Source organism: Macaca mulatta, chromosome 9, assembly GCF_049350105.2.
Source record: "Macaca mulatta isolate MMU2019108-1 chromosome 9, T2T-MMU8v2.0, whole genome shotgun sequence".
Classification (NCBI taxonomy): domain Eukaryota; kingdom Metazoa; phylum Chordata; class Mammalia; order Primates; family Cercopithecidae; genus Macaca; species Macaca mulatta.
Genome location: NC_133414.1, coordinates 27,519,863 through 27,546,354, shown reverse-complemented (window position 1 = coordinate 27,546,354; position 26,492 = coordinate 27,519,863). Strand labels below are relative to the sequence as shown.

At 37.9% G+C, this 26,492-nt stretch overlaps 1 protein-coding gene across 1 annotated transcript in view; it reads right to left on the bottom strand.

Annotated features, from left to right (window-relative positions):
* The window catches only part of MYO3A (myosin IIIA), a 249,363-nt gene that overhangs the window by 100,928 nt on the left and 121,943 nt on the right, over window positions 1–26,492 (bottom strand). The window contains exons 13-15 of the mRNA XM_015146647.3: window positions 18,862–19,064; window positions 11,350–11,448; window positions 11,147–11,261 (exon numbers count right to left, since the gene is read on the bottom strand). Of these exons, the coding sequence (XP_015002133.3) occupies window positions 11,147–11,261; window positions 11,350–11,448; window positions 18,862–19,064 (417 nt within the window). The remainder of the gene's footprint in view (window positions 1–11,146; window positions 11,262–11,349; window positions 11,449–18,861; window positions 19,065–26,492) is intronic.

Sequence of the window (26,492 nt, the reverse complement as noted above, 5' to 3'; positions counted from 1 at the left end):
GAACTGATGGGACAGAAGGAGATGCTTTGCAATTAGCATTTGCAGCTGCTGGTACGTGAGATATTAATATGTTCTCTATTCTTAGGTTCAATTCTGCAGACACTTAAAGCAATAAAATGGCATAAGCAATCTGCAAAGACTAGAAGGAAATTAAGTGCCCCTCAATTTTAGTCATGAAATCATAGAGTTGGAAGTGACTCAGAAATTAATTATCCCTTTCCCCTCCTTTTACTGGTAAATAAGCTTAGACCAGAAAGTTTAGTTGTTGGACACACAGCCAGAAATAAGCAGTGTCAAGGACTTTAGCCCAGGGATCTTGACTCCCTAGCACAGAATTATTTTTATTTTACCAGCTACCTCCTTGGCCCTGTCGTTTAGTTCAAGTCATCAACGTTGGCTAAATCATGGCATTCTGGAATTGTAACTTGTTTCATGTTTTTTGAATGAAAAAGGTATCAAATTATTTTTAAATTATTACAAATGACAAACCAAATGGAATATACACACCCTTCCATTCTGATCAAAACCTTTTTTTTTTTTTTTTTGAGACAGAGTCTTGCTCTGTTCCCAGACTGGAGTGCAGTGGCACAATCTCGGCTCACTGCAACCTCCGCCTCCCGCGTTCAAGCAATTTTCCTGCCTCGGCCTCCTGAGTAGCTGGGATTACAGGTGCACACTGCCACACCTGGCTAATTTTTTGTATTTTAAAATAGACGGGGTTTCACCGTATTGCCCAGGCTGGTCTCGAACTCCTGAGTTCAGGCAATCTGTCCGCCTTGGTTTCCCAAAGTGCTAGGATTACAGGCGTGAGCCACCACGCCTGGCCTAAAACCAATTTTTAAAAATGAAGTATTTCATGGAAATTCATTACTTTTTGTGATGCTTTAAAATATTTAATTTCTTTCACAAATATTATTTGACCTTCCCTAAAGACATAACTAATAATCCAAAGAAAACATGCTAGCATGTGATTTTTAGACTATCACGAGAAATGAAAGCGCAATTAAAACAGAAAAAAGGCATTCTCATCTTAGACATCAGACACATAAATTTGTGTAAAAAACCCCCACAAAACTCCCATTACATGGTAAAAATTGTTTCTGAATGAGACAAACTACTCACTGAATCATCAAACTACTATGAATCATCAAACTACCAATCATTTATTTTAAAACTATGGCAGGGAAATGGCTTAGGAAATCATATGGTTTAACGGTTTCAGAGATTTCCAATGGTGTTATTTTTAGAGAATATCTGATTTTGATTTTCCTGTCATTCCTTTGGATTGTGCTGAATCACAAATGCACACGTGAACTGTAAACTCTGAGAGTATTTAAAGGGACACATACACTGGGGGTGCTGTCAACACCAGTGAGAGAGATCAGGAGAGAAAGTGAGAGAAAGAGAGACTGTATTGGAGAGTCACTCAAATTGTGCTGCAGTAAACTGTGAAGGCCGCATGCTGTGCTTAGAGGATGTCAGAATCATGCCACTTATCTTGATAATAAAAGTTGCCTTTTACTATCAAAATAGATTAGAAGCAGCTACTGACAAAGAACATATCCAAGAAAACCAATAAAATAGCGTAAAAAATCAATACTGGGGATAAAAAGGAAGTAAATACGCAGTTTAATTCTACCAAATCCCAACTGGGACAGTTTCTGCTTTTAGATGGGAGGCCACCACGCCCTAGGAGAATCACCTTGAACTGGACTAAAAGTCTTCCCAAAATATCTAGCAGTGGTTGTGCTTCAGATCTAAAAAACAGATGTTATGTTTTCCTTTATCCTACGCTATACGTTTAGATGTTCAATAAGCATTGAATATGTTTAAATTTGAAATATACAGTTTGAAATAAATAAATTATATTTGTCAATAGATGCTAGCTGCAAAACTCGTTTCATTTTAATGTTAGTAAACATTAGTGTTACTAAACCAAGCAAGAGAAAGTAGTTGAGCCAAATATAAGCGAAACGCTGCCTCTAATGAGTGGGACTTCTAAGTAAACAAACCAATTAAACATGAATCCTTGCTTCTAAGATAGCAAAAGTGAATGTGTTAAGAAGCAGATCAACTCTGAAGACAAAAGGCAGAGAAAAGAACTAGGAAGAGGCCCAGCCCCTGGTCACAAGCAGGCACTGCCTTGCTTGTTATACATCTTCCAGTTAGAAGGATGCCCTGAGCTCCTATTAGCTGCTCCTGTTTTCCCCTAACCAGGCATCCAACAGAGCCAGGCCATAGTTCACAAGGAGCATCTACCATTAGCAACACTGATCTTATGACCAAGGATTGATGAATGACTGCTGTTTTTTTCTTTATTGACTGAATCCCAAATAAATTGGCTCTGCTTTAAGAGCCAGGACACTGAGTGCTTGAATCAGCTTGTCTCCATAGGTACAAACTGTGGGAAGGGTGAGGACCAGATTAGGGAGGGCTGAGAGGAAATGATGCAGCGGAAGGGGAGGGGCCAGATTTGAAACTGAATGTTGGCAGCAGGGAAAGATGCGCCTGGCAGTGGTCATGCCCAGGAAAGGGTAGGGGTAGGGGTAGAATTAGGGTTAGGTTAACAAGAGCAAAACATTCAAGTGGTCATTTATGATGCCTGGGACATCAGAATTAGAGCATAAGAATGAGACTATATTTAGAACAGGGTGGCATATGGAGTCAGTCTCCTGGGAGTGTGCCCCTAGCTCATCTGTAGTCTTTGGGTGGGGGCCACATATCACCTGAAATATGGCTGAAACTCATGCTTTCTGAGTCAGGGAGTTCCTCTCCCAGAGTTGAAGCCATTACGAACACATTTATTTCTCTAGTATTAAAAATATCATCAGGCACAGCGACTCATGCCTATAATTCCAGCTACTTGGGAGGCTGAGGCAGGAGGATCACTTAAGGCTAGGAGTTTGAGACCAGCCTGGGCAACACAGTGAGATGCACCTCTACAAAAAAATGTTTTAAAAAGTTAGCTGGGCACGGTGGTAATCGCCTATAGTCCCAGCTAATCAGGAGGCTGAGGTGGAAGGACAGATTGAGTTCAGGAGTTTGAAATTACAGTGAGCTGATTTCACTACTGCACTCCAGCCTAAGTAACACAGAGAGATCCCATCAAGAAAGAAAGGGAGAGAAGGAAGGAAGGAAAGAAGAAAGGAAGGAAGGAAGGCGCCACCCACCCAAAAAAATGATTTTCCAGAAAGATATCAGGAAGAAGAAAGAAAGAAAAAAGAAACAAAGCCTAAAAAACAATTTTCCAGAAATATATCAGGGTCATCTCTGACTCCAGGTCCTACAGTTCAGATCTTGTTTCCAAAAGACAATCAGGTAAAAGGTCAGTGGCACAAATTTCGGCATGATAGGATGTCTACCACGCAGACCTCATGGCATGTACAAGGGTATGCACACTCTATCCTTTACATGAGATATCCATGGTAAGTTCTAAATGCTTAGTGGTCTCTCAATTGTTCAACTCCTACTCACTTCTCATCATTTTCTTTCAACTCTCAGACAAACGGTGCTATGGTCAAATCAATGTTCCTGTCCTTATATATCAATCCAGACATCCTGCCAACCTTTGCTGCTTCACTTTTTTTGGAGGGAGGGAGATGGGGGAATGAGATTCACATACTGGCCGCTTAAGAACCAGGTACTGTCTCACTGTAACAAATTACAGCTAAGAGCAAAGTCTGAAAGCATCTCCAAAAGTCCTCAGAGAAAATGCATTAAACAATGGATTTTTGTTCCATTTTATAGCCTAAAAACCATCTAGTGCATTGAGAGAGAAGGGGCCCATTCATCTCCTTTCTGACCTAGAGACCACAGAACCATTGAGTTCCCAAATTACAGCTGCAGTGTAGTAGATACAGAGTGGACAGCCTGACTTCTCAACCCCAAGATCCAGGTGGGTTCCAAGAATCAATGGAGAGAAAGCATCATTCAGAAATGAAGATGGTCAAGTTGGAGTCTCTACGTTTAAGCCAAAAAGTCACTTCAGCTCGCAACTTTTTGTGAGTAAAGTGTCTTCCTAAGGATGCATTCAATCTTGGCTTGCCATTGAGTCTAGAGTACAACTTTCTTGTTGTCCTTATAATTCATAATGTTGTAGTAAAATCAGAACTCTTTGGGGGAACTCATTGCAATAACTCCCCCTCTGGTCCCAAGAGGACTTGTTAATAATTCTTGACTGGTGCTGGAAGTAGCCTTCCAGATTCCCTCTGGCTCCTCAAACTCTCTCTCACCTATGTTTCCCTACCACCAATTAATTCCTCTAGAAACAGAGTAGCAATGTCTATTCAGATTACTCAATGAGAGATTCTAAATTCTGGACCTGTAAAAGTAGCCAGGAAAGAGTCTCTTCATCAAATCTGAATTCCTCTTGGTTAAGGAGAAAGCCCATACTAGAAAAGTTTACTTTAAAAGTTGGAATGTTTCACAACCACTATTGTTTGACTACAACACACTAGATTATAGTAGTCCCCTCTAATCCATGGGAGATACCTCCCAAGACCTCCAGTGGATTCCCAAAATCACAGATAGTACTGAACTCTCTCTATATGTACTATGTATTTTTGAACTGATAACTAACAGGGTTACTAAGTGGCTAAGGGGCAAGTAGCCTATACAGCATGGACATGCTAGACAAAGAGAAGATTCGTCTACCAGGATGGAAGGAGTGGGATTTCATCATGCTACTCAGCACGGCATGCTATTTAAAATTGTTTATTTCTAGAATTTTCTGTTTAATATTTTCAAACTGCAGTTGACTACAGGTAACTGAGACTGCAGAAAGTGAAACTGCAGATTAGAGGGTAGTACTGTAATCTAAATATTCATTGTTACAGATACTGTCTGGTTTGTCAGTTAAGTCTAACAAAGTTCCTTTCATAGTAATTTTTATTTCTCATTTCTTACAGTGGACAACTTGTCATATCATTATTCTACATTTTTCATTCTTAGATGGATTGTACAAAACAAAATCTCTCTTTCAAGAAGTCCTTATTAAATAAGATAGTGCTGAACTAAATAATTGGAATTCCATTTGAATCTATGTATTCTTGTTCTACCAAATAATTGTCTGGAACATCTCTGGGTGATAAAGTTAGCTTTGGGGAGATGGATCAGTGAAGATTTCTAAGATCTTGATGGACAAAGACGGCACTGGATTTACCTAAACCTCCCTTGTAAGGCAGGGCCCTAATTCCAATCAAAATAAAATCCATTTACTCTGCTTCTTCTCCACCCTCACCCAGTTGGTAAGATCACACTTATCTTCTAGGGGCAAGGTCTTGAAAACATCCCCCAGTCCCTACCTCCTGTAAGCCTGCACCAAGGATACTCAAGATGGAGCCAAAAGCTTTCAAAGAGAAGGTAAGACTGAGAGACTCCTGTCTTCAGAGTCGCCGACAGCAGAAGTTCCCTATCTGGAGAATATGCCAAAAGCACTTACATCTTTACAAATACTACTTTTGGCAAGCAGATGGATCATGGAACTAAAGTTACTGCTGACAGTCTTCCATTTTGGAAGGGAGTCAACAGTGCCTTAAAAACAGACTACAAAATCATTAGATTCAATAATTTCATAGCATACAATTTGAATATTTTTTATAAAGTTTCACTTCTATTAGCATGTCTACATTTTATATATTGCTGATTCAATTTTCTAATTTTTTTTGAGAAGAATTGAAAAATTAGTTTTTTGTTTGTTTGTTTTAGCTTAAGCTCTTAGTAGAGATCTGATAACCCAAAGGATCCTGGTAAACTTCTTAAGCAGACACACTGACTGTTTAAAGCTGCAGGAGTGTCATTTATGAAAATGAAATCAAAATTCAACGAATTGCAGAAAGAGTTCATCTAAAATTCCAGAAAGCGTTCATCTAAAAGCCTGATTCACATTCAGAGTAAAATCTTCTTTCATCACACATGCTGAATCAATGTAGCAAACAATAAACTATTACCGGCGAAGTCTGAAAGTTTCTCTAAAAGCCTTAGAAGTCCCTATTAAACACGATGCTTTGTTACAAAAATTTAAAAATACAACCTATGGGACATAAGGAAGTGTTTATTACTTGGGGATAAATTTCTAGCCTTAAATGCTTTCATTACTCAATAACAAATGTAAAGAAATACAGGAACCAAGTATTCTCTTAAAAAAAAAAAAACAGAAGAAACAAATGAATAATAAAAATATAAAAATCAAATTAAAACCAATAATACAGACATGAAAACATTTATCAGATGGGTAAAATGCATCCAATAGCTGTTGTGGTTTTGCCTTTTTCTTTTTTTTAAGATTCAAAACCCCCTGTAAACCCAATTAAAGATAAAAGAGAGTAAGGGCAAAAATGAGAATTTCTCATTGGAATGAGAAAGGAAACAAAGCCAGAATGGGATTAATTTAAAGTATCATAAGAAAATTCAGCAAGAAAATCTATGGCATAAGATTTCATGATAATTTCTTAGCAAAATACAAATAACCCAAAAGAGAAAAACTAATTCAAAAATATAATTACCATAGAAGAATCAGAAAGGTAATTAAAGACTCAGTATCAAAAAGGCCCAAGGGTCAGACACAGTTGAGTTTTACCCTAATCTATCTATCTATCTTTCTTTCTTTTTTTTTTTTGAGATGGAATTTCACTCTTTTTGCACAGGCTGGAGTGCAATGGCGTGATCTTGGCTTACTGCAACCTCCGCTTCCCAGGTTCAAGCGATTCTCCTGCCTCAGCCTCCCAAGTAGCTGGGATTACAGGCGCCTGCCACCATGCCCAGCTAATTTTTTGTATTTTTAGTAGAGACGGGGTTTCACCATGTTGGCCAGGATGGTCTCGATCTCTTGACCTCATGATCCACCCGCCTTGGCCTCTCAAAGTGCTGGGATTACAGGCGTGAGCCACAGCGCCTGGCCCCTAATCTTTATTTAAAGTTTTAAAAGACATTGTCCTCAATCTTCTCTAATGATAAGAATTAATGGGATGCTGTAATACTAGATCTCTCTCAGAAATTTCTATACGGTAGGTCTGGGTAACACGTATGTGTGTCGAGGTGCTTCTTATCTTCAGAGAACATTAGGAACTGATTTTAACTCACATAGGCCAAAGAAAAAATGAAAAAAGCTCACTGGCATAACTTTAATAATCAAATTTGATATAAAAGAAAACAAAAACAGTAGATAAATTTCATTGCTAAATATATAGATGCAAAAATTCTAAATAAAACACTAGCTCATAGATACAGAAATTTATCAAAAAGATAATATAGGTGGACTCTATTTGGCTTATTCCAGAAATGTAAGGATATTTAAATATTAAGAAATCTATCAACATAATAAGGAGACATCAACAAATTGCCATAGGAAAAAATATATCAATAGCTGCTGAAAAAAAAATTGGTAAAATTCGGCAGAATTCCTAATAACAACCCTAAGTAAAACAGCAATAAAAGGAAATTAGTTACGATAAATATTCTTTTTCAAAAAATAGCAAAACACTAAAGCCATTTAAAATCAGAAACTAGAGTGAGAGGCCAACTATAATCATTATTACTTAATATTGATTTAGACTAGTCTTAGATGATCTAAGTATAAAAAAGAAAAATAAATGACTGATATAACATGAAAGGGGTAAAACTCTTTTTTTTTGCTAATGGCATGATTATATATCTCAAAATTTCTACCAATGGAAAATTCATTTTACTTATAATAAAAACCTTAACATAGTTGTTAATAAATTTAAAAATAAGATGTAAGTTCTAGATGAATATAACTATAGATTATTATTAAAAACCCAAAACAGCATCTAAACAAACATAAAATCATATGACAAAAAGTACATAAGTCATTTAATAATTTGGGATGAGAAGACATACATATCATGAAAATGACATTGCTCCAAAAACTAATATATAGATTCAATACGATTCTAATTAAAAGTCCCAATGGGGTTGTTGGAATTGAACACATTGATCTTACAGTTTGTATGGACAAGCAATGCTAAACAATAGCTAAGGAAAGTATGGAAAAGAAGAAAGTGAGAGCAGGAATAGCCTTACTAGAAAAACACAGAATCAAACCACTGTAATCAAGTCAACAGAATACTGCTATAGAAATAGAAAACATAGATTGATGGCTAAAAGAGGCATCAAAAATAGATTACATGTCTTATAAGGCCTTAATATAGGATAAGTCAATTCTGGCTCTCCATCTGGAATAAAAGAAAAGTGGTGCTCCATCTGGTACCATAAAATAAATTTCAAATGGATTAAAGATAAATTTTTTTTTTTCACTTTCAAGAAAATCTAGGAGACTACACGTACAACCTAGAGTTAGGGGAAAACTTTTTAACCGAAACTAGAGACCTAGATGTTATGAACAAAAAGGTAAATTTGTTTGAATAAACAAACATTTAAAACTTCATTATGGTAAACAATATGACAAAAAGTCACAAATATACAACTATAAAGAAACATTTATAACACAAATGATAGAAACATATGTCTATAATCAATGAGCCCTTACAAATTGACATAAAGCATCTAAATAATTTAATAAAAGGGGCAACATATATAAATATACAATTCATAAGAGTAAATCTAAGCAGCTAGCAAACAAATGGAAAGATGTTCAAATATATTATTTGTCAAGGATATGCAAATTTAAAATGAGATGTTACTTTCACCCACCAGACTAGGAAATATTTAAAAAGCCACAACACATTGCTGGCAGGAATGAGTGAGGGAAGGGTATTAATATGTATCGGTGGTGGAAATGTGAAGTGCTACAGAATTATTGGAAGGCAATTTTGCAAGTTCTATTGAAATGTAAAATATATGTACCTTTTAACCCAGAAATTCCGCTACTAGGAACCTATTTCATAGAAAGAAATGAACAAGTCATTAAGGACATACTTCAGCTTTGCTCATGGTTGCAAAGATCCGGAAACATTTATAGTTATATACCCCGTCATGGTGAATGGCTGAATAAACTATGGTAGTACACACTGTAGAACATTTTACTGCCTTTAAAAGAGGTGATTCAGTGATATATTAGGTAATTTGAAGGGATTTTCACAGGTATTGCTGAGTAAGAAAAATCAGATATAGAAAAGTGTGTGTAATATAATCCCATATTAATAAAAGAATGATCATCTCACCAAATATATGCATGTGTACACATTTGCATGGGGGTGTGTGTGTGTATCTATAAACAAGACTCTAGGACTAGGTAAGTAAATATGGAATGTTGGATCCTGTATATGTCCATTAGCTAGGGGAGGAGAAAGAGAGCAGATGTAGATTTAAGGAGGTAAGATGGGGACGAGAGAGCTGAACAAAAAAAATTTCTTTAAAGGTGCTAGAAATTCACAAGCTGATCCTTCAAATTTATATTAAAGTTTAAGGAACCAACCTTGAAAAGCCAAAACATATTTTAAAAAAAGAACAAAGTTGTAGAAGGATTTATGCTTCCTAATCTCAATACTTATTACATAGCTACAATACTCATGTGTGATACTGGTATAAGGATAAATATATAAATCAATGAGATAGAATTGAGAGTCCAGAAATAAACCTGTATATTTGTGGTTAATTGATATTTGACCAAGAACAATGGGGAAAGAATAATCTTGCCAACAATGGTGCTGGTACACTGATTGTCCAGAAGCAAAAGAATGAAGTTGGATCCCTACCTCACAATATGCACAAAAACTAACTCAAAATGGAACAATGACCTAAATGTAAGAGCTAAAACTATATAACTATAAGAAGAAAGCTTAGGCATAAATCTTTGTGAGCTTGGTTTTCTATATAACACTAAAATCATAAGCAATAAAAGAAAAAATAGATAAACTGAACTTCATAAAATTTAAAAACTTTTGTGCTTCAAAGGACACCATCAAGAAAGGGAAAATATAACAAATAGATTTTTTTTTTTCAAATCAGATATCTGATAAGGAGCTAGTACCTAGAATATAAAAAATTTCTACAACTCAAGAATAAAAAGACAATAACCCAATTAGAAAACATGCAAAGGATCTGAACAAACATTTCTCCAAAAAAGATCCACAGATATAAGTTATTAGGTAAATTCAACCAAACCCTCAAGTGATACCACTTCACATCCACTGGAATTACTATAATCAAAATGACAGATAACAATAAGTGTTGGTGAAGATGTGGAGAAATTGGAACCTTCATACAGTGCTGGTGGGAATGTAAAATGGTGCAGCGATTTTGGAAAACAGTTGAACAATTTAGTGAACAAGTTAAACACAGAGTTACCCTATTCAGCATTTGCACTGCTAGGTATATATCAAAGATAAATGAACACTTATGTCCACACAAAAAGTTGTACATGAATGTTCATAGCAGCATTATTCATAATAGACAACTGAAAACAACCCAAATGTTGCCCATCAACTAATGAATGGGCAAATAACATGAAGTATATCCGTAAAATGAAATATTATTTAACAACAAAAAAAGTACTGATACACGCTACAAAAATGGATGAACCTTGCAAACATTATGCTAACTGAGAGAAACCAGTCACAACGGATCACATATTATATGATCCCATGTACGTAAAATGTCCAGAAAAAGCAGATTTTATAGTGATAGAAAGTAGGGATGAAGTCAGAATTGAGTCAGAAATATGCTAATTGCTACCATATTTCTTTTTGGGGTGAAAAATTTATAATATGAAAATATTCTATAAATGATTATGGTCATGAATACACATCTCTATGAATATACTAAAAGTCACTGAAATACACACTTTAAATAGGTGAATTATATTGTATGTAAATTATATCTTAATAAAGTTATTAAAAAGATTGCACTAAAAAGAACATGCACACTTCTGCATTTATGTAAAATTATATATATATATATGTTTATGTATATTTCCCATATATGTATATGGGAAATGTAAGTATAAGTAAAATAAAAGATTAAGAACAAAACTAAATTCAATTATATCTCAAGGCCACTATTTCTTCACTCATAAAGTAAATTTTATATTTACAGTTATTTCATAAGGCTGTTCTAATATATGTAAAGCACTTATGCTGGTATATATTAAGCACTCAATAAATGCTCTTAACATTAATGATGATAAAAAGATACTTTCTAAAGAGGTTCAAGTGTCTTTCATACTTACCTCCATTGTAAAACCTATGACTTTGAAACATTGCTCAATTAATTCATACTGGGATTTATAGAAACTATTATTCATGATGTCTTGTACTGTTCTGAGGTGGTCATTTTGTAGGTACCTAAAAAATATATAAAAGGAAGGATAAAAGTCTAAAATTAAGTGAAAAGTGAAAGTATTATTGATGAAAGTACAACCTGGTAGATTACCTGGGAGGCTTATTTTCAGGCAGTTTGTAATGGGCTAGTTTCTTCTTTTCAGCCAAACCAGCATAAATGTAGTAAAAAATATGAAAATTTTTTTCTCCACTGGAAAAAAAGATATTTTCAGTAAGGGAGTTAGTAAGAATATTTATTGTTTAAGTTACTTGACAATATAATTATTTGAACAATGACTGTGAGTGCTAATATGGGCTTTTCTGAATACTGCATTTTGGCTTTCTGTGGTCGTTATTGTTGTCATTATTTTCAACAACCACTGTCATTAAATTCCAGACATTATCTTAATCACTTCATAGGAATCATTCAATATACATTTGTGAGTGACTTCCAGGCACTGTTCCAGGCACTGGGGATATAGCAGAAGCAAAACTGTCAAAAATCCCTAACTCGTTGGAGTTTACCTGCCAGTGGAGCAGACAGAAAAAAGAATAATGTACACAGCCATGCCAATGGTTATAAGTGCTACATTATCTCATTAACCCACCATAGGCCCCTGAGATGGGCATGTGTTTCCTATTTTATGTAGAAGGAAACTGAGGATTAGAGCTACCAATCTCCCCCAAAGCCACAGAGTTGATAATTAATATGGATTTGAATCAGGTCTATTTGACTCCAAAGCCCATGCCTTTAACCACCTTTGAATATTGTCTTTCTGAGGCGTAGTTTTCTCACTTGTATGAGGAATCTCTTTCTTATAAGCCTCAAATCCCATGATTCTGTGGTTCTAAGTAGTATAAATAGCATTTTCCAGATGCTGCAATAATGTCATTAAGGGAATATGGATTACAACAAGGTAAGTTTCCACTTCAGGATGTTTCACAACATAATTTCTTGGACCTTGGGGTCCCCTCTCCTCCTTCCCTCATGTCTTCCTTCTGCTCTAGTGGGCTCTAGCGAAAGACCACACTTTCAGGCTCTCTGCTGAAACAGCAGAGGATGAACCTCCTGTTCTATAGTTTCCCCGTCTCTACTGCCCTGTTTTACTTCCACTCTTGATGAACCTAGTGGTCAATTGGGACACCCTGGGGTTTGCATCTCCCTGTGGCATTCCCCTTCCCGTCCTCCTCCTAGATCCTCCTCCTGTTTGAGGGTGGTCCTCAAACTTCACTTGACTGTTCACTCCATTATCACCAGGCTCACCAGGCTCACAGGTTGGGGCAGGGTAGGATTCTTCTTACAGTGGTTAAATTAATTCTAATGTCTCAACCAGAAGGCCTTGCCGTCTTCACTTCTTTCTATTGTTACTTCTCTTTCCGTTGGTATAAAACTCTCATCCTACCACAAAGCTTTGCATGTCACCATAGGGATTGGGCAGGAGACACTAAATTGTTGTGGATACTCCCCTTTCTGCCACTCTTGGCAGTGACCTGAACTGTGCTCTGGGTCCTAAACTCATCACACCCAAGATGGAAACTTCAGGGGCGGCTTGTATCCCCTCTCGCCCTGCTCCTTTCCTTCACCCCCTCCACAGCCTTTATCAGCAAACTTAGGGGGCCAATGAAATATTTTCAGAAAAGGAATTATTATTATTAAACTTATTTTTAGTAGAAGAGAGGGGTCTTTGAATTCTTTTCCATATGAAGTACATGAAACAGAAAAAAGCCCACTTCATGATATGCATAATTATACATAAATTATTTTACTTAAAAGGTAAGAAAGGACTTAAAAACGTTCCAGGGTCTTCTCCCCCTGTACACGATGCAGTATCATCTCAGTAGAGATGGAAATTTACTGTTGCTCTCTTTAGAAATTATTCATTCAGTATGTAGAAGTTTTCCTCAGAATCAACAGTAACTCAAATATATCCATCTGTATTTACTCTTCCAATAATGCAGTAAAATTTGGAGTTTCAGAACAACTGTGGCTTTATTTTATAATCTCTAGTTTTGATCCGACATTCTGCCAAAAGCCATTACAAGAATAATTTTTACAGAAGCTCAATAAGGACTCCAATACATCAGTCATGTAGGTTTAAAATAACATTGAAGATTTGATACTTGTGACACACTAATAACTATTGAAGGTACTCTCTTTGGTCCTTCTTGAAAGTTAACAAATTGAAATACTTAATATGAAAGGGTAGAGCTTGATAAGGTGAATAATGCAGATCTCTGTTCTTCCTTAGTATTTCAAAAGGAAGGAAGACATTTTATAAAGAGAAAAGTAACAATGCTATTGGTTAGTATGCATTCTGCACTGAAACTCTCCCCTGAGTGAAGGGAGAGTCAGGGGGTCTTATATAATTAGAGAAGGATAGTCCCATTCCAAAAGAAAGGGGCTATGGGAAAATAAATATATTTGAGATGTGTATTCAGTTGAATTTGAGATGGTAGCAGGATATGTAGGTAGTTGGAAATTTTTTAAAAATGTAAACTTTTTTCAGTTTTAAGAGAGGGGGAGAAGTATGTCTTTGGGTGTCAATCACGTAGGGCTCTCTGTTGAGGCCATAACGTCAGAAGAATTTGTGAAGTGAGAGAGTGTAGAGAACAAAAGAGAAAAGCTGCAGGGACAAATATTTGGTAAATACACAGTGTGAGACTGGATGGATAAATCTAAAACAGAAGAAAAATTCAGGGAGGTAGGAGAGGAATCAGGAGAATCTAGTCATGGGGCAAAGAAAAGTGAAGGTTTAAAGAAAAGGGGTGGTCCAGAGACTGGGTGCTGAAGTGAGGACTGGCACACCCTTCAGAACTCATCCTATTCTTTTTTGCAGTCACCAGTGATAATGCAAGAAACACCAACATGGCCTATGACTGAAGTTAGAACGAAACTGAAAGTTTCCTTTAGTTCTTGTCTTTTCTCACCACAGAATAATAAAAACTTCTCTACGACTGGCACAGCATATAATTCAGTTTGCTTTCTTCTAATGAAGCACACTGATTGTGCACTTCATTAATTGTACATTGTATCAGTTAAGTGCTAACAACGTGATTGCTAACATCAACTAATATAGTGCAATTGTGATGTTAACACTGTACTACATTGTTCACAATATACACTAATTGTACATTGTACCAGTTAAGTGTTAACAATCACAATCACATTTGTATCAGTTAACATTTGTGATTGTTAACAATGTACACTAATTGTACATCGTATCAGTTAAGTGTTAAAACTTAGACACACAATATTAATGGATTTCTTTTCATCAGTTTTCATTTATTGGGAATTATAATTTGAAAAGACCTGGAAGAAACTTTGGGGAATATACTGACCTTCAACGGACAATCAGAAAGTTAAAGAAACAGGAAAAGAACACACCTCCAAAGCTTACCCAGGGTCCCTAACCATATCAAGCTGTGCTTAAGAACACAGAGCATTACAGTATCCCACACTTGCTAATGTTTCCAGGGGTTCCCAGGTCAGGACTGCCTGAGGACAGACACAGGGTCTTACAAGTTACCAAATGTCATTTCTCTGATTGTGGCCTCACTCCTACTTGTGGAGCTTCTAACACTTCTTCAGAGTGAGTTCCACTCAGCTGCTTGCAGGAAGGCCTTCAGGGCTGTCTCATGTGTGTGTTCACCTGCTTTGCATCCTGGGGATTACCTGTGCAGCCAATGCCTCTGACAGCCTCAAACGGTGGCAAAGTACTCACAAGGATGTAGCTTAATTCCTGTGAAACCTTTGAATATTCAATGAAGTGGCCAACAATCAGACTTAGAAAGCTAATAATGAAGCTTTGCATTCTTAAGGGACTACAGGGTATCCATAAAGCAACACTTTTAGTTTTTCCTTTTTAATCACAGCTCCCACCTTATAAACTCTCTCCTCCTAGATATGCAGTCTCCTCAGTCCCCTTCTCTTGCTATCTACCTGCTGAATCTTAGCAGATGAACTCATTTCTTACTTTCATGAGAGGCTAGAAACCATGAGTGATCAGCAAGTTTTATCATACTGTGAGCTGTGTTACCACAAGAATCCTGCCTTACTTGGCTTTATGTCTCCTGTGCCTAGCACACAGTAGGCACTCAATAAATATGTGTCAAATAGATGGATGGATAGATGATGGATGGATGGATGGATGGATGGATGGATGGATGGATGGATGAATGGTGGGCTTTGGAGTCAGACAGAAGGACGAGGCTTCAAACTCCAACTCATTCATTGCTAAGTTTTTGACATTAAGCGACTTATTAAAATTCTCTTAGTTTCTCACTTTTAAAAGAGAAGATGACACCCTGTCACATGACTACAAGAATTAAAAGAGATAATGACTGTAAGGTGCTTAGCGCAGTGACTGACATAGAGTAACTGCTCCATAAATACATTTCCCTTTCTCCACAATGGAGAGCACCATGTCTGCCACTTATTTATGTCTCCTATAGAGTCCTGTTAAGTGCTGGGGACATAAGAGAAATGCAATCAATGCCTGCTGAACTGAACTGTAATAACAGGAGGAAACTGCAGTGGAAATGGCTATAATTTGTATTTATGAGAATTATCTAGCATTGCCTTCAATAGGTTCATTTTATTCTTGAAATTAAGTAGCCTCTTTTAAAATTTTCTCCTTGAAAACCATCAATGTTTAAAAAAGGATTTAAATCACAGGTTATAAGACAGTACCATCATCATTAGAAAGGTAATCTAAAAATAAATGTGGTCAGAGATTGAGCTGGGATGACATTGTCAGAGGCAAAAAGTGAAGAAAAGAACAAAATGTCTTAAAGGGTGAGTTCATCAAAAAAAGATACTCGTCTGCTCTGATTCTTCCCTACTCCTCAGATCATTCTAAACTCTTCTTTGTCTTGCTCTGGGACCCCAAAGGCCAATCCTTACAGCCTGCAATCCCTGGACTCCCTTGCTGTCTGGCTTCCATATGGGTTCAGCCAATAGGAAGCACAGGCAGGAAACAGGCGGAGGGAGGAGAGAGAGGCTGGGACGTTATCCCCTTGCTCTCTCCCTGAACGGCTGCATCCCATTAGGGCCATAGCTCTCGACAGGCAGCCCCTGATCCACAGCTGCAGCTGGCACCAGGCACTAGTGCTGCCCCTCCCTCTGCCTGCAGACAGGAAGGCAGCCATGGCTCCTCACCCCTGTTAGTCCATGGGCATCTCACCATTTCTTCTTGGCTCTTCAATGCTCATGTGACTTCTGTAAACAGTTTTCTCAGTTAAAACCCTAGAGCTTGTTCTTTCTGTTCAGTACCCTGATTGATAACAGTGCAATTAAATTTATAATTTGTAAAGGTACCTATTAAGAATTCTTCCATCAATCACAGATCTAATATTTTCATATTCATAGGTCACTCAAAGCTCCTCTGGAACTTAAAAATGCAATTAAATTAGGTGAAAGAAAAAACATAAAAATGGAAAAAGTGTTATAAATTAAAGACAGCTGTGCTCAAATTATAACTGAGTTATATTTCCACTTGATTGTGAATTTGGAATTTGGAATGCTTTTCCCCAATAAGCAAAGTTGTAAAATTAGAATAGTTCCTTAGGGGGAAAAATTACTTAATTCATAGCATGCCTTAAATATAATCCTGACTATGCTATTTCTTAGAATCCATCCTGCAATATTTCAGTAAGCATTAACGGGATTATTTCTATGGTTATAAGCTCAGGGCCTCACTGTGTAACTCCAGAGGGTTATGTTCATGTGTTATTCTATATGAACTGTGTTCCTGCACTCAGCTCCATAGAATACACCGTGAATGGTATCCCTTGATATTGTGCAACATGGTGGTGCCATCTACCAATTAGTTACTCTTAAGTAGTTCTCCCCAAAGGACCTGAAGGAGAGGCTTACACAATTATGAGAGCAGAACAAACAGTTTTGAGAACTAGCTAAGTTTCCACATCTGCTAAGATCCTGAGGTCCTTCTACTTATGGGCCGCAATAGCACTGACACACATGTCCACTGAGTTTTGGGCACTGGACACGCATCAATAAATAGTATCTACCATTTATTGAACATCTTCAATATCCCAGGTACTGTGCTATATGTTATTTCTAATCAACTATTAATACTACTATTACTACTAATGGCTTAAACTTACAGATTTCTTACTATATGCCATTCATTGTGGTACATACTATACATACCTTGTCTTAATTGATAGGTACTAATGCTATTTCATTTTAAAGATGAAAAACAGAGGTGCAGAGAGGTTAAGTAAACTGTTTCAAATCCTACATACAATGAATTACAGAGCCAAGATCCTGTAAGGATCTTTAAGGTTTAAATATATTACCCAAGGTGGATTAAAATGGTCTGGTACCACAATTGAAAACCACATGTGTCTAATAATCATTCCTTCCTTTTTTTTTTTTTTTTTTTTTTGAGATGGAGTCTTGCTCTGTCACCCCAGTGGAGTGCAGTGGCGCGATCTTGGTTCACTGCCAGCTCCGCCTCCTGGGTTCACGCCATTCTCCTGCCTCAGCCTCCCGAGTAGCTGGGACTACAGTCGCCCACCACCAGTCGCCCACCACCACACCCAGCTAATTTTGTGTATCTTTAGTAGAGACGGGGTTTCACCTTGTTAGCCAGGATGGTCTCGATCTCCTGGCCTTGTGATCTGCCCACCTTGGCCTCCCAAAGTGCTGGGATTACAGTCGTGAGCCACCGCGCCCAGCCTCCTTCCATATTTTCAATTGAAGGCCAAAGGGTAATTTTCCATACTGGGGCTAGTGCTCAGGAGCTGGACTCCAGGCAACTTCTATTCATGACTTACTCATGAATTGAATGACACCAAGCTTGAAGGCACTTACATTAAATAATAATGTACTAATACACAACAAGGCTTATTATGTTACTGTGAATTAACTTGACATATTACTACAATAATGTAGCATATGTTTAGCATAAAACCAACGTAAGAAAAATGAAAGATTCTAATTTGCCAAGCTTTTAAACAAAATAATGTAACTACCAGGGTACAAATCCAATGTGTAACGATAGTTTCCTCATTAGAATAACAAAGATGTTTTGTGAGACAGAAGAGAAACTTTGTCATTAAGCTACAAACCCGCAAAAGGAATTAATATCAAAGCATTATGAAGAGTATTGATGGCTAAAATCAGTCAGCAATAAAAGGTCAATACGATAAAGCTCCTTCTTGAATCTTTTATTTGGCCCCTTGTGTATAAACACAGGAAGAATAGAATTAATACAAATGTCTATTTATATATGCTAGCATTTAAAAGAGAAAAGCATTCAGTTATTTCTAATTAAATTTCACATTAATTTTGTATAGATAAATATATTCTCTGCTATGTCAGAACGGTCTCTAATTTATGCTGTTAGTACCTCTATGATGGGCTTAGGCTTTCTATCTGGCAGCACAAATTTTAGGTTATTTATTAATTCCTCTATTGAATGTTACATATATTTGAGAGTAAGACAGTGCTGATGGATCTCTTCATTCTCAGTGGTAAGTGCTTTGCATACAGTAGGTGATAAACAAAATTTTATTGAATGAGAAAGACATTTTACTATTAAAGCATTATGTTTGCTTCTGCTTCCTCCAAAATAGGAGAGGTTTGAAATAAACTTACATAGCTTGGTGGATAACTCGGGATTTTTCCAGGAGATATTCAGAAATCTGTGCTCCCACTACAGCTCCAGAAGAGGTGAATTTCATTTCTAAGTATTTTCCAAATCGGCTAGAATTGTCATTTATAATAGTGCAGGCATTGCCAAAGGCTTCTACCAAATTGTTTACTTGTAAAATCTTCTCTTGCAAGGTTCTGTTATTAGCCTAAAGAGAAAATATTAAGATATTTTTAAAAACATAAAAAATTAACTTGGTATATAATGAAATGTCTCTTCTTTGGTGAGCACTTTATGTAGACATAAACATACAAAAGCAGGTTCCTGATATATTGGCAGATGTTACATCCTGGTCTATTTTCGCCCTCCCATACGTGGATTCACTCACTTGTTTTCTTAAAAAAGGACAAGGAGATATTCTATACTTTTCTATTCAAATGCAGTTCTGCCTGATTTACAAAGATAATTTATAAGCAGCCTATGCACATTGAAGTACACTTGTCATTCTGTTATTCCTCCTCTACCTGCCTGGGCCCCCATCCAAATAGTCCCCAAAGCCAGAACCACTTTACTTGCTTCCACAGAAGCTGCTAACCCTGAAACTAAGAGAGGAAAGATAACTCATTAATTCAGAAGCAGAGAGAAGGGAATAATTATGAAAAGTGAAAACAGCTCGGAAGTATGAATGGGAGGAGTGGAAACCAGGTCAAGGTTAGCAGGCTTACATGGCTCTACCTCTATTTCTTCCCCATCTCTTATGCTCCTCTTCTCAAAGAAGTATGTTCCATGTTTCTTTTTTACCACTTTAGTTGAAATTCTACTGAGTAGAAATTTATTTGGGTTAATAGCCAATCACTATTACAAAGGCATTCCAACCTCTGCCCCCCGAGGTGTAGGGAGGTATTAGTTATTCACAACTTGGCAGAAGTTAGCTTAAGTAGATTATTTTCAGTATAATATCTACCTTAATACTTTACCAAGATCAACTATGTTAGACTTATTGCAAATTTTCTATGTCGAGGGAGAACAGTGGAAGCTATTTCTGGAACGCAGGCTACATTAGAATTTGAGTGGGTTGGAGGGGGCATTCACAATGAAGTTTTTAGGCTGTGTAAGAACTTTGAGTATCTTATAAAAGAGGCAAAAAGGGGTGAGAGAAGAGCATAGTAATTTGGGGGATGAACTTGGCTCTTTTAAAATGTTTTGGGCTGGCCTTGCACCCATGAAAAAGGTGAGATAACATTTTCATTGGCATATATTGAACAGCAGTGACCTGCTAAGTAAGATTTGGAAGACTGCATATTTCAAAGGTAAGTTCTATCTACCAAACACCTCATTTTTCCATCTGGTAAATCCTTATCAAGGACATAAGTTAAAACAAGATAAGATGTGATAAGGGTAGGAATCTGAAAATACATATATACCTATCCCCAATTAACATTAATCTAAAACAAGACAAAGAGATTAGATTAAGGAGTTTGCTGACATCTACAGAACCACATTCACACACAATTAATTTATCACTGATGAGAACCTCTATCAGCCCGCAGATCAGGACAGAATAGCAAAGACCTGTGAGTAAATTCATTCAGGTGTTCAGCTCCTCTACACCAGGATAATATGCTATGCCTCACTGCCCCCGCGCCCCACATTAAATCTTATCTCACCATTGTCAAAACCTTTTAAAATGATACTTCTAGAAGGAGAGAGTGGTTGATGGGCAAGGGGAAAGAAAAGGCTGAGATGAGATACCTGGGGTAGCGCCACCTTTTTTTTAGGTCTCTCCTGGTTCTTCCACTCCCGAGAGGGTCACAAGTCTGCTAAGTAGAGGTTATATTAAGCCACTGGGTCAAGACTTCTGATAGAACATATTAAAACCACTCAATTAGTTTTTAACAGGAACATGGAATTCTTCCTACTCATCATTTTGAAAATGAATTAGAAGTGACATCAAGATGGTTGGCCAGAAGCTCCTAGTGCTCTCCCTCTGATATGGTTTGGCTCTGTGTCCCCACCCAAATCTCATGTCAAATTGTAATCTCATGTGTCAGGGGAGAGGGCCTGGTGAGAGATGATTAGATCATGGGGGCGGATTTTCCCCCTCACTGTTCTTGTGATAAGGACTGAGTTCTCATGAGATCTGATGGCTTCAAAGTGGCATTTCTCCCTTTGCTCCCTCTTTCTTTCTCTCCTGCTTTGCTGGGCTTGCTTCCCCTTCACCTTCTGCCCATGATTGTAAGTTTTTTTGAGGCCTTCCCAGCCATGTGGAACTGTGAGTCAATTACACCTCTTTTCTCTATAAATTACCCAGTCTCAAGTAGCTCTTTATAGCAGTGTGAGAATGGATAATACACCTTCAAGCCCCCCGCTACCTGCAAATGAGTAAACAAGTACATTTAAACCAAAATAACTAAAGGAGCATGCTGGAGAACAGCAAAAAAGCAGCCAGTAGAAATCCTGTAGAGCACAGAAACCCAGGATGGCCACATAGAGAAGGAAAGGAAACACCTTACCTTTACCACATCATGCCCCAAGTGGGGATCAGCTCACAACCAGGAAGGAAGGACAGCTCCCTGCAAGGAAAAGGTAAGCAAGATACCCCCAGCAACCTCTCTCACTACTGTTCACACTTGCAGTCATTGCTACTGGAGACTCCTGCAGTCCTCACAGGCTCTGAGCTTGGCTGAGGGAGCTCCCTTGCACCAGAGCTGAGGCAGCACCCCACCCTCAGAGGGCCTCAGGCCTCCTGAACACTGAAGTAGTTGCTGCCACCACACATCACAGGTGAGGTGGTACCTTGCATCCTGGGGCTCCAAGCCTCTGGCACACCTAAGCAGGAGCACCTCCTAGCACCACAGATGATCAACTATGTGGAAATTAAACAATGTACTGCTGAACAGCCAATTGGTCAAAGAAGAAAGTAAAAGGGAAAGTAAAAAATACCTTGAGACAAACCACAAGGAAAACACAACATAACAAGCCTATGGCATGTAGCAAAAGCAATTCTGAGAGAGAGGTTTGTAGCAATACATTCCTATGTTAAAAAAGAAGCAAGCTCCAAAATAAATAGTCTAACATTATGCCTCGAGGAACTAAAAAATGAGGAAAAAGCTAAAGCCAAAATTAGCAGAAGAAAGGAAAAAAATCAAAACCTGAGCAGAAATAAATCAAATAGAGAAAGGAAAAACTATAAAAAGAATCAATAAAACTATGAGTTTTGCTTTTCAAAAAATAGGACTGACAAACCCTCAGCTAGTCTAAGAAAATAAGAGTGATGACTAAGATAAGTAAAATAAAAAATGCAAGTAGAGAAATTACAACAGACGTATCAGAAATAAAAAGGATCATAGGGACTATTATGAACAATTATCTACAAACAATTTGGGTAGCCTGGAGGAAGTAGATAAATTCTTAGAAAAATACAACCTACCAAAATTGAGTCAGAAAGAATTAGAAAGCCTGAACAGACCAAAAACAAATAAAGAAATTGAAGAAGTAATCAAAACCTCCTAACAAAGAAAAGCCTAGGATAAGGTGGCTTCACAGCTGAATTCCACCAAACATTGGAAGAAAATCAATACCAATACTTCTTAAACTCTTCTAAAAAGTAGAGCTAGGCCAGGCACAGTGTGGCTCATGTCTGTAATTCCAGCATTTTGGGAGGCCAAGGTGGGAAGACAGCTTGAAGCCAGGAGTTTGAGACCAGCCTGGGCAACAAAATAAGACCTCATCTGAACAAAGAATTATAAAATTAGCCCAGTGCACTGGCACATGCCTGTAGTCCCAGCTACTGGGAAGGCTGGAGCAGGAGGGTCACTTGAGCCCAGGAGTTCAGACACTGCAGTGAGCTAAGATTATGCTACTGTACTCCCTCCAGCCTGGGTGACAGAGTGAGACTCTGTTTCTAAGAAAAGCACATTAATAAATAATAAAAAATAGAGCCAGAGGGAATACTTTCAACTACAGTTTATGAGGCCAGCATTACTTTACTACCTAAGCCAGATAAAGGTATCACAAGAAAAGAAAACTACAGGCCAGTTTCTCTGATGAACACTGATGCAAAAATTCTCAATAAAATATTAGCAAATCAAATCCAATAACACATTAAAAAGATTATACATCATGTCCAAGCAAAATCTATCCCTGGCATGCAAATCTAGCTTAACATATGCAAATCAAACAATGTGATTCAACATATTAACAGAGTCAAAGATAAAAACCACATAATCATCTCAATTGATGCAGAAAAAGTATCTGACAAAGTCCAACACCCCTTCTTTTTTTAATTTTAAAAGTGGAAGCTGTATTCCATTTTCCTATGAGATTACACAAAGAAAAGCATTTACTAAGGTATAACTCATAAGAGGCCTTTCTATAGCTATTTATCTTTCTATTGACAGAATGTCCCAGATTTTTATGAACTATCTAGAAATTGCTGGTCTTGCTGTGATTTCCACTAAGTAGCGGTATTCCGCAGGAAGAAAAAGGACATTTTGGAAGGAATGAAGTATTCTTTGGCATAACCATTTTCATTCCCAAAGAATACAGGAGCTACCTACAATTATATAATAACCATTTTCATTCCCAAAGAATACAGGAGCTACCTACAATTATATAACATTTTCTTAGGCAATAGAAAAGCAATATTAAGCAAAGCGGTAATAGGTTTCTTTACCTTGAAAAGACACAATTTTTAACATTTTTCAACCACAGAATAATCTACATCATATGTATGAGTTATAGAAGACCATTTAAGATACCACAACATCTTTTCTTGATGTGGACTCTCAACAGTTTAGGTATAGAAAGTTCCTCAACATAATACAGGGAATGTATGAAAAATCCACAGCTAACATTATAATCAATGAGGAGAAACTAAAAGCTTTTCCAATAGTATCTATTACAACGCAAAAAAATACCCACTCTCATCACTTCTATTCAACATAGTACTGGAAGTACTAATAAGAACAATCAGACAAGGTAAAGAAATAAAAGGCACCCAAATCAGAAAGGAAGAAGTTGACCTGTAGTCAACCATGGTCTAAAATGAAAAATTCCAGAAATAAATAATTTCTAAGTTTTAAATCGCATGCCATTCTGAGTAGTGTGATTAAATCTGTGCCACCGCATTCTGTCCCACCTGGAAAGTGAATCCTTCCTTTGCCCAACGTATCCAAGTTGTATATGCTACCCACCTGTCAGCCAACTTAGTAGCCCTCTCAGTTATCAGATCAGCTGTCACAGTATCACAGTTCTGGCCATCAAATAATCTTTATTTTACTTAATGGCCCCAAAGCACAAGAGTAGTGATGCTGACAATTTGAATATGTCAAAGAGAAACCATATTTGCCTGCTTGAAGTGAAAAGGTGAAAGTTCTTGACTTCATAAGGGAAGAAAAAATATTGTATGTTGAGGTCTACTATCTGTTAAATTGTGAAGAAGGAAAAAGAAACTTGTGCTAGTTTTACTGTCACATATCATATTGCAAAAGTCATAGTCATAGTGCATGATCAGTACTTAGTTAAGATAAGAAGGCATTAAATTTGTGGGTGGAAGACATGAACAGAAAATGTTTTCTGATTGGTGTCAGTGGTTGAACCAGAAAGCATTGAGCCTACACAAAGAAGTCAGCAAGGGATCCCCTAAAACAAGTGACACTAAGGTATTTTGAAAGAGAGAGAGAGAGAGAGATCATATTCATATGATGTTTATTACAGTATAGTGTTATATTTTATTTTTAGTTATTGTTGTTAATCTTGTATTGTGCCTAATTTATAATTTAAACTTTATCATAGGGATGTTTAGGAAAAAACAGTATATATAGGGCTTGATATTATCTGCAGTTTCTGGCAACCACAAGTGTATCTTGGATCATATCCCCTGTGGGGATAAGTGGAGACTACTGCATTTGCAGATAACATGATCCTACCTGTAAAAAGCCCCAAATATCCCACAAAATAACTGTTAGAAGTAATAACTCAATAGAATTTTAGGATACAAAATCAACATATAAAAGTAAATAACATTTTTATACATAAATAATAACCTAACTGAAAAAGAAATCAAGAAAGCAATCCCATTAACAAAAGCATAAAAATAAAACATTAGGAATAAATTTAACCAAGGAGGTGAAAGATTTATACACTGAAAACTATAAAACAGTGATGAAAGGAGTTGAGGAAGACACAAATAAATGAAAATATATCTCAGGGATCAGAAGAATTAATGTTGTTAAAATATCCATACTACCCAAATATACAGAATCAGTGCAATCCTTATCAAGATCCCAAGGCATTCTTCACAGAAATAGAAAAAAACAATCCCAGGAAGGGTCAATCATCATAGCAGATGGGAGACAGGACTGGATTGCAGCTCCAGACAGGGCAGCGTACAGAGGCTTGCACTGTGAATTTTAGCTCCGGATTAATGCAAGAACAAACCAGCAATCTCAAGAGGACCCACAGACCCTCTGAAGGAAGTGGACCGCTCCTGCAGGACCTGAGAGACCCTCCAAATACTGTGAGTGCCCCAACTGCAGAAGTGGGAGAAGAAGACCCTCTTCTCCTGAACACACATCCCCACTGGAGAAGCTGAGAAGCTGAAGGTGGGAGAAGTTTCTGACTTTACATGGAACCGAATCCATTTGGAGAGCCAAGCGAAATATAGGGGTAGAGGAAGCAGCAGAAAAACCCTGGGAGCTTCCTGGGTCCCCTAGCAGGCCACTCCTGCCTGGCACCACAGGGATCCAAGGGGAGGGTGGCCAGAGGAGCAGAGGGTAAAACTGCAGAGGGATAAGGAAATCTTTAGCTGAACTTTGTAACAGTTTGACCTGGCAAGAAGCCTGGCCAGAACTCGGGGGAGCATGCAAATCTGGTGTGTAGACTCCACAAGCAGGGGAAGAGCCAAGCACTTTTCTTTTGCAGCTGGGAGGAGGATAGCCTGGGGCAGGTTTTCAAGCCCATTTCACTCTCTGCCTGGAAACAGACTCAGCTGTTGCCGGGGGCATGGTGGGAGTGAGATCTACTCTTCAGTTTGCGTGGGAGCTGGGTGAGGCCTTTGACTGCCAGCTTTCCTCCATTTCCCTGACAACCTGCATGACTCAGCAGAAGCAGTCATAATCCCCCTAGGTACCCAACTCCAGGAACCTGGGAATCTCACCCCCATCCCACACAGCAGCCACAGCAAGACCCACCCAAGGAGAGTCTGAACTCTGACACACCTGGCCCTGCCCCCACCTGATGGTCCTTCCCTACCCACCCTGGTAGCAGAAAAAAAAGGGCATATAATCTTGGGAGTTCTAGGGCCCCACTCACGGCCGGTTCCACCCCATACTACCACAGCTGATACTTTCTGAAAGTGCCACCTCCTGGCAGGAGGTCAACCAGCACAAAAATAGAGCATTAAACCACCAAAGCTAAGAACCCTCATCGAGTCCACTGCACTCCCCCCATCACCTCCACCAGAACAGGTGCTGGTATCCATGGCTGAGAGACCCATAGACAGTTGACATCATAGGACTCTGTGTGGACAACCCCCAGTAGTAGCCCGGAGCTGGGCAGACTTGCTGGGTGGCTTGACCCAGAAGAGAGACAACAATCACTGCAGTTCAGCTCACAGGAAGCCACATCCATAGAA